A 13,498-nucleotide genomic window follows, 5' to 3' on the forward strand; every position below is an offset into this window, starting at 1 on the left:
CATGTGTTCCCCATCCTGAACCCCCCTCCCACCTCCCTCCACACCCCATCCCCTGGGTCATCCCAGTGCACCAGCCCTGAGCACCCTGTCTCATGCATCGAACCTGGACTGGCGATCTGTTTCACATATGATAATAGTATTTGGTCTTAAAAAGGACTGAAATCCTGTCTCATACTACAACACAGATAAACCTCAGGTTCATTATACTAAGGGAAATAAGCTGGTCGTAATAAGACAAACACTGTATGATTCCAATTATCTGAGATATCCAAAGTACTCAAAGTCTGAAAACAGAAAATAGAATGGTGGTTACCAGGTGCTAGTGGGGAGGGGATGGGAAGTTGATTAATAGGAGCAAAGTTGTAGTTTTGCACGATAAAAATGTTCTAGAGTTCTGTTGTACAAAAATGTGACTAGTCTTAACATCACTGAACTGTACACTTAAAAGTGTACATTTATTTTAATTTGGTAAAAAGTGATAAATTTTCTGTTAAGAGCACTTTTGACCACATTTTTTTAAAATGAAAGCAAACTCAGAGATAAAAGCTCCATCTCTGAAATGAGGTGAGCTCAAGACAAAGATGAGATGAAACCCACACTCCCTTTAATGAGCTGATGCACAGTGTTTAGCGTAGTTGTTAGGAATAGTTGGGAAATGACTTCTGAGTAGCACCATAGAGCAGCTCAGAAAAGCATCCAGACTGAAATGTGCCATGCTCAAGCCGGTTACCCTTCTGGAGTCCTGGGGTGAAGTGAGTTAAAGTCGCTCACTCGCGTCAGACGGTTTGCCTCTGTAGCCCACCAGGCTCCTCTGTCCATGGACTTCTCCAGGCCAGAATACTGGAGTGGGTAGCCTATTCCTTCTCCAGTGGCTCTTCCAGACCCAGGAATTGATCTGGGGTCTCCTGCATTGCAAATGGATTCTTTTCCAGCTGAACTACCAGGGAAGCTGGAGTCCCAGAGGAGGAGTTAGAGAAGGAATAGAGAAGGAATACAGACCCCTGTCTTCTGGGTGGGTCACAGCCAAGCTTCCTTGGCCCCCCACCACCACCCAGGGTACTTTGGAATCTTCTGGGCTTTCTTAGGGGAGCAGAACTTCAGGAGCCAATAGATCCAGAGGGTGGTGCTCCCTGCCTCTTGGGAACTCTTTTTTCCACAAAAGTGACCAACTGCCCTTGGAGCTTTAACTTGCCCTTGGGAGTCTGAGTCCACCATGACTTTCAAAAGCCCCTACAACCTGATGGATATCTGGAGTGCAAGCCATCTGTGGGTGAGAAGCAGCTCTTTCTCTTTGGAGATGTTGCGTCTTCTGGGAAGCTCACTTCCAACATCTGCTGGCCTCCCGCTCAAGCATGCCTGGCCTCCTGGAAATTCAAGGACCTGCAGCCCTGCCATCCTGACCACGGGGCCTGGGACATTGTTCTGTTTTCCACGATCAACTGCCGGAGTCAAGGAGGAAGCAAGAGGCAGGAGACTGGGCTGTGCAAACAGCAGTGGGCAGAAATTTCTGGAGGAAGTGAAGAGCCTTAGAACAGTGGCTGTGGTGACCTGGACTTTGAACCTGGATTCGGGTGGAACATCTTAAAAACTCAGAATATGGCTATCTTGGCAGTCTCTTGACCTTGAGAGACGTTAATTGGGGTCTAGAGCTGCCAACCATAAAGGGAGGGCGTCCTCCCTTCAGAGCAAAACCCTCTGGTTCTCTCTGATCCCCTAGTCAGCCTGGGCTGCTGACCCAGAGCTCCAGGGCGCCGCCAGCGCACCTGCCGCGCTCACCTGCCCCGCCCTTACCCGCCTGGCACACCAGCACACGCATCTGCCCGCCCTCCTTGCCGCTGGCCTGCCCCCCAGGGCGTGTCGCCCAGTGGTCAGTCCAGCCCTCGAGAAGCTCTCTCGGTCGCCCGGAGCTGCGGCCAAGGGTCAGAAGGGCCCGAGCCGCACCTGGAAAATGCGCCCCGTGGCTGCCGGTGAGTGCAATCCCCCACCGGAAGGAGGCGGGAAGGGGGGCCCCCGGCACTGGAGAGTCGCCCGCCCCCTCGCCCTTCCCGGGACCTGCCACGCGGAGCCAGAGGTGGGGGCGGCACGAGGAGGGTCTTCTCTTCCGGGATCAGGGATGCGCGAAGCGAATCCAGCCGCGGCGCGAGTGGGCTGAGGTTTCATCCACCCTCCCGCCTGTCCCCACCGCCCTAGCGGCGTGCAGGGCGGAGCAAAGGGGGGAATCAGTGACTGTGACGCTTTGCCTGGAAAGCAGGCGGTGGCTGAGCGCAGCTGGAGCGGAACCCAGTGAGCCCTTAGGCGGGAGCTGCTCAAGTGCCCCCTCGCTCCTGAGCGGGGAGGGGTCCGCCCGAGCCGGTCAGAGGCCGTTGTGAACTGCACTTGGGGTCCCTCTGGCTGAAGCCAGGGATCCTGAGCCACAGGTCCACCTGACGAACCCAGAGAATTATGAAAAGTGCAGAAACTGAGACTGTTTTAAGTCACCTGTCTGCGGGTGGCTGGGAAGTGGGGGCTCATTATCAAGGAAGGCCCCATTGTCCCTTTTATGACAGTTCTGGTAGCATCTTTTTATAAGACTCCCTACTCCCCACTCCTCACCTCCAAACTACTTGAGCCTGCAGAAGGTTTGGGGAAAAAGTAGGAAAGACACTATTTCATCTCCTAGCACTCGGTTTTCCCAACAGTGGCCTCTGTGCGCCTCGCCCTCCCACCTGCCTGTGAATTCAGGCACTCTGGGGTCCATGTGAACCTCTGGTTCCTGCCACACATTCCCTTTCTAATCGATTTTGCTGTTTCTTCCATAATCTGAGGAATCTAGATTCCTCCCAGAGTATGGCAGCATAGTGGGAAGAAATGAAAAGATCAAAAGCATTCTCCTGGACTCTCTAGAGGTCAGCCCTCCATCCCTGGGTGGCAGGTGATCTCCTTCCTCCCTGAGAGGCTTATGGTTGTATGACCACACTGCAGAGAGTCCCACTCACTGCCTTTCTGCTCCATGCCCAACATGTAGGAAAGCCCAGTTTTAAGATTTTTATTGTATTTGTGTAAAATATCCGTGCTTTCTACAAAACCATTTTCCTACGAACAGTACTGCTTTGGGTAACTTGCATGGCTTGCCGGATAAATGTGAGACGATGCACCTATTTGCTTGGGGGAAAATATATCTCTTGGGGCACTGACTTTTATTACAGCCATTTTGGAAGAATTTTTTTCATTATTTCTACGTTATATACTTGGGCTTTCCAGGTGACGCTAGTGGTAAAGAATCTGCCTGTCAATGCCAGATACAAAAGAGGCGTGGGTTCAATCCCTAGGTCAGGAAGATCCCCAGGAGGAGGAAATGGCACCCCAGTCTAGCATTCTTTGCAGAAGAATTCCATGGACAGAGGAGCCTGGTGGGCTACAGTCCATGGGGCCACAAAAACTAAGACACAACCGAGCATCTGAGCACAATATGTTATTTGGTATATACTTATTGTATGATTTTGCTGCTGACTGGGTGGAAAATAATTGAATATTATTAGATTGCTTTTCCCCCCACCTACTACTTTTTCACACGCAGTCCTTGTGATTCATTTGTGAGTTATGTGGTCCTTTCATGTCAAGCTTTGAGGTCACACCGAGTTTGCATTTATCTGGGTGTGGCTGCCAGAGAGAATACTCACAAAAGATCAAGGTTATGCCACTTTTGATTTTGTTAGCTAAGGATCTGGCAGTGTGTGGAAGTAGCATTTCCCTAGACACTTCAGTCAAGCCCCAGATTTGCCCCGGGTAGGGCTCTAGGAAGGATCTAGGAAGGACACCCAGACTGAAGGAGAAGGGCAGCCACCTGGAGCAGTCATCCCAATTCCTTAAAAGTAAGGGCGCTGGCGGGTGAACTCTGAAAGGTGGGTTACCTTGCAAACCTGCCAAGATGCTCAGGTATGACACTTCCCAGCCCTACTGCCAAAAAGCCTCATTGACAGGACTGTGACAGTTGTGGCCACTGGGGCTAGCAGGGCCTGGAGCCTCAAAGCTGCTGAAATCCAAGTCTGGTTCACCCACCCCTCAGCGCCCCCAGCCTCTCAAGGACAAGAAGTGCAGGTGTGGCTGCTCCGGGGTCCAGGGGATGTGGGTCCCCGTGGGGAGGCTGCCAGTGACAAACAGCATCCTAGTCCACTTGATGTGGAAGGAATCCCTCTTGAGAGTGCTCTTGTAGGTTCAGGATTGGATGGGCAGGGGGATCCTGAGACCCTCCTCACCAGTATCCTGCCTTAGTGTGCACTGGCTTTGTCCTCCAGCCTAAGTGGTCAGTGCCAGCCTGAAACACCCGAGAATCTGAGGGAGGGCGGCGAGGGTAGGGCATGCACACATGTGCCCTAACAGAGGGTCTCTAAGGAGGAAGTTCCAACTTCCTACCTGTGCCCAGGATGGCCTTTGCTCTAATGCTCACGGGTGACTGCTGGTGGAAGTGCTCAGGACATGTCTGTGGGCTGATGACAACTTTATTGCCTTTTGAGGAAAGACCAGATCCTGGTCACAGAATCACAGAAGTTCCTGGACTCTGTGTACTTCCTCTGTCTCCTCCTCCACGTCTGAAGGTGCTGGACCTCTCCTGCTGGGGTAGACCTCCACCTCCCCGCCCCCCGCACCGGGGCTGGTCTTGAGCCCCCACCTTTCCCAAGAGGAATCCTCAGCCATGCTCCCCACGTGGCCCCAGGTGCTAGCTCCACCACCTGCTCGTGCCTCATCTTACCGTAAACTGGTCCCAGTGCATGCTGTGGGTCTGCCCTCCCTCCCCAGGAGGGATCTGGCTGCAGATCCTGGCTCCTCCCAGCCACTGTGGGAAATCTGGCCTGGGGGTCAGCAGCTGCACCCCTCCCCCGGAGTTCCAAGTTCATGATTCTCCACGTGAGGATGTCTGGGCTTTTATTCTCTCTTCATTATCTTCCCTGTCACTGCCACCGGTTTGTCCTTGTTCACCTGAGAACAAAACCATGCCTCCCTTCGGAGTGGGAAGGCATCAGAGAGGTGGCACCCCATTCCCTTTCAGTCTCCTCCAAACCAAACAGCAACCCTTTGCTCAAAGATCTCACGTGTGACATTGAGAAGATCTGAATAAGCTCCGCTTTGCCAGTTTTCTTCAAGTACGACACTTGTTTGTGAATTGACACACGGGACACAGTGAACTATTGTTTTTGAACCTGAGACTCTGTTGACGCCGAATCCATGTTTCCAGCAGTCGCATCACACGGTTCACTCAGGGCGCATCTAGCAGCCTGTTTGGAACACCCTGTGACCCTCGCACCATCCCAGGTGTGCAGCACAGACCTGGAGGGGAAACATGGTGGGCAGCGCTGATGTGCTGACCTGAGGGTGGCCGTGCAGGCCACACCCAGGAGGCCACAGATCCGCGCGGGGGCTGTTGAAGGAACAGATGGCCAGGGGTCTGGAGGTGGGCACCGTGGGGGCAGAGGGACAAACTCACCCCCAGGGTGCAGATGGAGAGGCCAGCATGGCAGCGGGTCAGCACGGCTGGAGCTCAGAACAGACAGGGGTTTCCGGGACAGCATGCCGGCTTCCCCTGGCCTCTCACTGAGTTTTCTGTGGCTGGTTTTTCCAGCTTGGAGATGTCCCTATGCCAGGGACTGCAATGACCACACTGTCTCAGTCATTTTCCAGCAGGAAGCCTTCTCTGCATTATGCTCTAACCGTCTCAGAAACTGCATGGTTGGAAAAAAGAGGGAATTGATGTTGAAATTATGCACTTGAAAAAAGACTAAATGATCCAGGTGAGGCAGAGGGCCCTGTTTCACCAGGTGACTACCTAAGCTAACCAGACACACCCCTCCGCAAGCACCTGCAACACTGATGGATATAACCTACCCCATGTTAGTACAGGTCGGCGGGGGAGGGGCGGAGGAGAAGGGAATCTCTAGGTACTAGGAAGGAGGAGGGAGCTGAGATCCGGGGCTCAACACGGCCAGACTGACAGAGGTTTGCATTTCATCATGGCCAGAGAAAGAGGATACCCAGGGCTGGGTTCTGGAGAGTTGGAAAGGGGGCTGGGGAATACCCACTGGTCTCTGCTCAGGGCTCTGGGTGGGGAGTCACCAGTCCTCTGACATGGACTTGGTGTCCAGCCATTCAGTTCACCTCTGACACCCACCATCCACAGGAGGCGCCAGAGCCCAGGCATTAAGGGCAGTGCCCTCTGCAAAGCTGCCCTGCCTTCAGATGCCAGCCTCAGGGGCCACCCACACTTCTGAGCAGCCGGCTACAAAACTGGGGGTTCCCACAACTCCTGGGTCGGGGTAGGGGGTGGGGTTCTGTAATTTGCTGGAACGACTCACAGAAACACCGCAAGCACCACTATATTTGTGATTACAGTTTTATCCTTTAGGATACAAATCAGGAGGACCAGCCAAATGCAGGGTTTCCCAGGTAGTACAGTGGTAAAGAATCTTCCTGCAATGCAGGAGACACAGGTTCGATCCCTGGGTTGGGAAGATCCCCTGGAGGACGGCATGGCAACCCACTCCAGTATTCTTGCCTAAAGAATCCCCATGGACAGAGGAGCCTGGCGGGCTCCAGTCAGCGTGGTCGAAAAGAGTTAAGACATGACTGAGCAACTAAGCACAGCACAGTGTGTTTACTGGAGTGGGCATTTTGTCTAACTGGGAGTCGGGAAGCTGGTTAGTAATGATCAGGGGGCTTTTGGCAATGGTTACAAAGGGGCTCAGTCAGCTTCAGAGGTGACCTTGATTCGGGGTTCTGCTTCCACTTCCGTGTGATCTGTGCAAAGCCTCGCACCTGTGGCCTGCAGCAGAACTCACCAACATCCTTCGCCAGGAACCGTGAGTGTCCCTCCAGCCTTGCCTGAGGATAATGACAGTCTGGGACCATTTCCAGTGTCACAGGGGTGACTGCCTGCTTACAGGCACAGGTACCACCCTCAGCACTGGTGACACGGTAAACACACCAGGGTGCCTCCGCCACCCGCTGGGTTTCTGTTTGCTTCCAGGAGCTTCCTAAGTCCCATGGGCTCTGGAGGGAAGGGCCTCGTCTGTCCTTAGGCCGTCAGGGCTGCCTGACGAGCCCTTGATGTGAGCCCGGGAGGAAGCTCTGAGACCCAGCATAGCAGCAGATGGGAACCTCAGCCCGACTGCCTTCACATCCCACTCCTGTCACCCGCTCACCTCACCCAATCCTGTTCCCCTCAGCAGCTGTGCTCAGAAGCTGATGGGCTCCACTGAGTGGCCCCAGGCCCTCGCCAGCCCACCGTCCTGAGGAATTTCCCATGGGGCATTCTGCTAAGACTCAAGGGTGCCATCAGGAAGGCCTGGATGGGGTCAGGAGAGCAGGTGGGGGCACCCACATGCATCTTGTCATCTGTCCACAGGCACCCTGAAGGCAGTGTTCTTCATCTTCGCCTCCCTGTGTGCCTGGTACTCCGGGTACCTGCTGGCAGAACTCATCCCAGACGTGCACCTGTCCAGCGCCGTCTACAGCATCCAGAGCATTGGCAAGAGGCCCGTCCTCAAAGGTGGGTACCACGGTGGGGTCAAGGCAAGGACTTGCAGCCCTGCTGCAGCGGTGAGACTGGGCTGTGGTCTCTACTGCCATTTATGTTGATGAAAAAGAGGAGGAGGAGGAGGAGGAGGAAGAGGAAGAATCCTCTCCCATAGTTCCCACTCCATTGCCTTGCTCACACCCCATGAGACCCCAAGCACGCCATGATGTTAGGAAAACAAGCTTTATATGTGGGATGCATTAAAAATTCACACTGGAATTGGGGATGAAGTGAAATTACAAAATATCCACTAAAAGTTACATTGGAAAATGTGTGAGACCCTGAAGTCATCATCTGTACCTTTTTCCACAATCTCATTGTAAACAGGTAGCTGATATATTTTTAACAGAAATAAATGATACAAAATTAATTTTCACACATATGAAGAGCCAGGTAATGATTTTAAAATGTTATAAAAATCATTCCTTTTCAAACTTAATTACCTTTTGTGGCCAGAAAAAAAAAAAAAGAACTTTTTATGTATTGACTATGACTGAAGTGTTTTTATTTTAAGTAGGATTTTTCGCAGTGAATTTGCTTGTAATCAGATGGATTTTATTGCATGTGGATTATGGATGAGGCCAGTACGCTGGGGGAGACCCTGAATGTTCAGGGAATGGATCTGCTTTCAAAGGGCTGACTTTCTCATTTTCTCCGATTTTACACAAAATGGGAAGTCTGTTCTGGGTGAGGGCTTGCCTCCAGGAGCTGCCTCTAACCTGATCTTTTTATGTGGGCTAGTTCATGTGGTTTCTGATTCCCACCAGGGGAAAGGGGAGGCCCTGTCACCCTCCCTCGTGACAAAGCACGTCGAGTTATTGGGAACCAAAGGTAGTGCTGAAAGCCAGCAGCTGTGTCCTGGATCCTACTGGCTTGGAGCCTCTGCTCTGGGGGAACTCATGACTGCTCAGGAGTCTGATGGACCCAGAGTGTGGAGGTTGTATCTTGTGATTCGTAGTCTGATGCTCACATGTGTTGACTTAAAAAATATTCACAACCTAAAAGTTGAGAGTTATGTTTTATTTGGTGGGAAATTTTAGGACTTTAGGTCCAGGAGACAGCATCTCAAGTAGCTCTGAGAGAGAAACTCTGAGGAGGCAAGGGGAGGAGTCAGTATATATAGAAGTTTTGCAACAAAAGGCAGGTAGTCTGAACATCAAAAGATGATGGTTAATTAAAGAGAACCAAATATCCCAAGTTAAGGAATTTAGCACTTTAGCACCCAAGAATCTAGGTGCACTGAAATCATTTCCTTTTATTTGCATCTCAGCTCTCTGGGGCCAGTATCCTGTTTTGTGTCCTGAGTTCCTCAGAGCTCACCGTAGGAAGTGGCTTCATTCTGACGGCTGAAAGATGGCAGGTGTTCTTTCCTTCCTGAGTTCCCTCAAGGCTCACCGGCTCTCGTAGGAGGGCTGCAATCGCTGATGACTGTGACATCCTTGTTTACTGATATGGCAGGAAATATTCCATTTCTTACGTGGATAAAAGATTAAAAGGGGACAGCATCATCCACAGGGTCAGGCTGGCTTTGCGGCCACACTTAGTCTGGGCTGTTATCCACAGTGTGGCTGGGGGAATGGATGCTCCCCAGGGACAGGTGCCCCCTGTCCAGGTGCCACCTTTAGAGCCCCTCTGTGCCTGGCAGACAGGTGGGTAGAGGATGCTTTCCTGGCCTCAGGACCAGGTTCAAAGACAGAGCACAACTCCTGCAGGCCTCAGGGCCCTGGAATCCTCTGTTACTTTGGGCTCCGCACAGAGTTTGACCTACATTCCTCAGTCCCCAAGGCTACGGGCCACTGTGAGTGACACATCCACTCAGAATCAGCAGCAAAGGAAGATCACGTGGAGGTGTGAGGTCAGTGTCGGGCACTGAGCAAAATGAACCTTGAAACTGGGGCTCTGAGCACTGAAACCCTATGGCCAAGGCCCTGGAGTGAGACCATCTGCATCCACCACCGTGGGCTCCCACCCCTTCATTCCTGGCTTGGCTTTTCCCACTTCATTACCTATTCTCTTAAAATGGCCCATTTCTTGACATAGCTGTGGAGGCCCTTGATCATGGCTTTGGAATTCCACGAAGTTGACCCTTCCCTTTGTAAATCCAGCTCTCCCTGGGTTCACACCATCTGTCAGTAGATTGGGTGTAGCCTCCCTACCATATCCGTGTGATTTTGCATGCATGGGCAAGTCCCGCTGACTTGGCTTATTTTCTAGAGCCAGTCTCCTCTGCTCAGGAACCTGGGCAGTGGTTGGAATCTGCCTGGACGGCAGGTTTTCATCCTCTGGCCTCCCTGCCTCCCCCTGCTGCAGCCAGCGCAGCACGTAGGGATCAAAAGTGGTCAACACACAGTTTGGAAAAAGGAAACTAGAGACAGAATTAAAGTTTTAAAGATGGGACCAGGGGACTCATGACCTCTAGGATCAAGGGCCCTGCTGACCAATTCCACATCACTTTTTTTGAGCTCTTAGTATGCATAAGTATCTGGTTTTTAGGTAACATAAGGTTCCCATGCCCCTAGTCAAGTCCCAGAGTTCGTGCTCTTCTCTGTGTTTTTATGTTACCTCCTAGTACCAAGGGCATCACACAGCCAAGGTCAGCAATCTTCACAGGAACATCGGAAGAACCATCAGTGTTTCCGCAAGCGGCGTTCTGAACTTGCACTGACCTGGAGTTCCAAGGTCCACACCATGTTCGTCCTTAGCTCAGCAAGGCATGACGAGCCCAGCTAATCAGCCCGATGTATGTTTTCTTTAGATTATACTTAATTGCTCTATCTCACTTTTATTCTTTTCCTATGGTGTTCTTCTCATGACTTAGCCAGAGTAACAGGTAGCTGACTATTAACCCCTGCATTTCCCCCTTTTTGTTTTTGTAGCAGAACATATGTCAATCTCACGACTTCTTTCTTCATTAGTTCTTGGAGGACTTTCATGTGCCTCTGAAGACTAAACAGAAGATTACAGTGAAACAACAAAGCACGTGTAATGTTTTAATGAGACCACCTCTGATACCTTTGATCCACTCAAGAGGACTCAATGATTTAAGGCCCTTTGCTATTCCTTGAAGTATATCTGTTCCTGGTAGTAGTCTAAGAGAAGCATGCTGCATGCCCATGATTTTTGCTTGTTTAATATCTAGAGTAAGGTTGTCAGCCATATAGCCCTGCAAGTGTTGTCTAATATTTTCCTAGGTATGTTCAGATTGCTTATATTCCTGGGGGGGGGGGGGGGGTCACACAGAAAGTAGTAATGTTCCAGTCACACTTTAAATGCATTTGTAATTTAAGATTTTGCACTTCTTCCCCTAAGAGTAGCACTGCAGGATGTAGGTTCCTTTCTACATCCACCGACCTGTTGTTAATCTCCTCATCTGTATGAGTTTGGGCTCCCCAAGCGGAACTGGCATTTTTATGCCACTCCTGCACAAAAGTGGTGGTTTGTACCATCTGATGGAGAGCTACTCCTGCCACTGCCACTGTGGTAGTGATGGCAATAATGACCATTATGGCAGCAATAAGGAGCCCAATGAAACGCTTGGATCTTTTCAAAATGGTATTTAGTACTGTGAGCAAAGTATGCATGTCAGGGGAGAGTTCCTAAGGCCTGCTTTGAGTTACTGGCAGCCAGACTCCTAAACATCTGCGCAACATCACATAGGAATGGTTACAGTTGAATCAAGCAAGTATATAGTTTGGAATCCTGGCAGGTTAGGTCCCTTTCTGTCTTGTTAATAGTTATAGTGCCAGTAATAATCACATATGGATCCCAGACACAAGTTTGAGTATAAAACGTCCAGTTTGTTGATGTATTGAATGACAGAGTATAAATTGTGGAATGAGAATAATTTCCATCCCAAATTCGATATCTCTTCAGGCTTATGGCCAACTTCCATATTTATGTCTGAGCCCTACCTGATTCGAGCTGTGGCTGTGGCGAAGTCATGCCACTGCCAGGCCAGATAATGGGGTATTCTCAGTGTGTAGTAATAGTAGTGTGATTGCACTCACATACATGCCAATGCAACTTCTTTTAAGGATTGCAGGGTGAGTTACGGTGTAAGCAATTAGAGACTGTATACCCCTCAGGGGACCAGTCCCAGACAATTCCACAGGAACCATTAAGTCAGATCACCCCCTCGGTCCCGCGACAGGTATCCCATTGTATTTGGTCTTGTCGGTTGGCTCATATGGGTCTGTTCTCACATGGGTCTATCTGATGTGGTAGATTATTTTGATTAGTTTCTCGATATCCAAAACTCAATCCAGAAAGCAAATACTGTTGAGCCATAGTGTGATTTCTGTTCAAAGAATTTACAGAAAGCCACGCCTGCATTAATAGATTAAGACAGGCCTGGTCAGCACCCAGGCAAACAAGCCAAGGGTCAAAACCCAAAGTACTCTTGTAGGGAGTCCCCTTTTCCTTTTTATGAAAGGCAAACGCTTCTCTTCTGGACCAGGGATCCAGGAGGATTCATTAACATAAACAGGGATAGATCCTTCACCCCAATTAACAGGCCTTAGCAATGGGGGAATTAGGTACATAGGCTCAATAGGTATAATTCTTTGCTTCTGCCAAGGTCAGGGGTATACTCACTGTAATGGTTATCAGGGCAAACATAGCCATGATCAGGTTTCCTGGAGTCACTGATTGTTTCTGCTCAGTTTTACTATATGAGCTGGAATCCACACAGGTTCTAGACCTTCTCCTGGGGAGATACAAGCAAACTGCTCTTCCCCATGTAATTAATTACAATGTAATTACAATGTAATTAATTCCCATGTAATTAACTTTCCCAGTGACAGCATTTGTTAGTGGATCTGCCACCAAATCACAGGCTTAGTTTTATTTGTGGATGTAGCCTGAAAATGTCACTCAGCTGCAGTTTCCGTAGTTTGTGCTGAAATATTCAAAAATTGAGAGTAAATAAAGCTTTCTTCAATATTATTTATTGTCCTGTGGCATCTCCCCCTTTTTTTGTTTTTGTATCATATGTTTAAGTGATTGATTAGCCCTCTCCACCGTGGCCTGTCCTTGTGGATTATAGGGCATGCCAGTAGAATGTTTTATAGACCAAATTTTAAGAAATTGTTGGAATGCTCTACTGGTATAAGCAGGGCCGTTATTAGTTTTTAGAGGTTTTGGTAGTTTTATAACAGCAAAACAAGCATATAAATGTCTTTGTACACATTTTGTAGGCTCGCCAGATTGAGTAGTGGTCCATATAAATTGAGAGAATGTATCAATAGTCACATGTATGTAAGAGAGATTACCAAAGGAAGATATATGAATTATATCCATTATAACTATGGGTTTCATATGGAACTATATACCATTATTGTATCAGTGGCTTAGTCACACATTTGAGAATGTAAGGGACAACACTTTTTGAAACAGGCAATATAGAAAGCAATATAGTTAGCAGTAATAGTAAAATCATAAGTAAGAACTTAAGTCAAGAACTTTCATTAGGTATAGCTCAGTAACATCTCCAGGTCATCTGACTTAGTTTGTTAAATGACTATGGCCTGTTGTTAATTTGCTGGTTGTAGATCCTGGAGCATCTGATCTTCATTCAAAGACTGGTTACTGATATAATCTTTAGAAACAAACTTAGAGTGTCCTTTTAAATAACTGAATTAAACCTCTTAGCAGTGTAACATAACCACGAGGAACTAGCCTTCCAGGCTCATCTATCCATGAATTCTCCAGTCAAGAGTACTAGAGTAGGTTGCCATTTCCTTCTCCAGGGGATCTTCCCAACCCAGGGATTGAACCCAGGTCTCCCATATTGCAGGCAGACCTCTATCATCTGAGCCACCAGGGAAGCCCCCTTAGTAAATACAGATCTTATTAACAAAACTAGAACTGAAGATTCAGTGAAATAGATGTTATAGGCCTGACATTAGTTGGGTGGAGATTTCTTTTAGAAATCCTCAGTATACTCTGAGATTT

At 49.3% G+C, this 13,498-nt stretch overlaps 1 protein-coding gene across 1 annotated transcript in view; it reads left to right on the top strand.

The window, feature by feature from the left end:
- The first annotated feature begins 898 nt into the window (after positions 1–898).
- The window catches only part of FAM3B (family with sequence similarity 3 member B), a 66,725-nt gene continuing 54,125 nt past the window's right edge, over positions 899–13,498 (top strand). Inside the window, exons 1-2 of the mRNA XM_027546706.1 lie at positions 899–1,967; positions 7,376–7,519. Of these exons, the coding sequence (XP_027402507.1) occupies positions 1,949–1,967; positions 7,376–7,519 (163 nt within the window). The 5' untranslated portion in view covers positions 899–1,948. The remainder of the gene's footprint in view (positions 1,968–7,375; positions 7,520–13,498) is intronic.

The sequence above is a fragment of the Bos indicus x Bos taurus genome, chromosome 1 (genome assembly GCF_003369695.1).
Source record: "Bos indicus x Bos taurus breed Angus x Brahman F1 hybrid chromosome 1, Bos_hybrid_MaternalHap_v2.0, whole genome shotgun sequence".
NCBI classification, from domain to species: domain Eukaryota; kingdom Metazoa; phylum Chordata; class Mammalia; order Artiodactyla; family Bovidae; genus Bos; species Bos indicus x Bos taurus.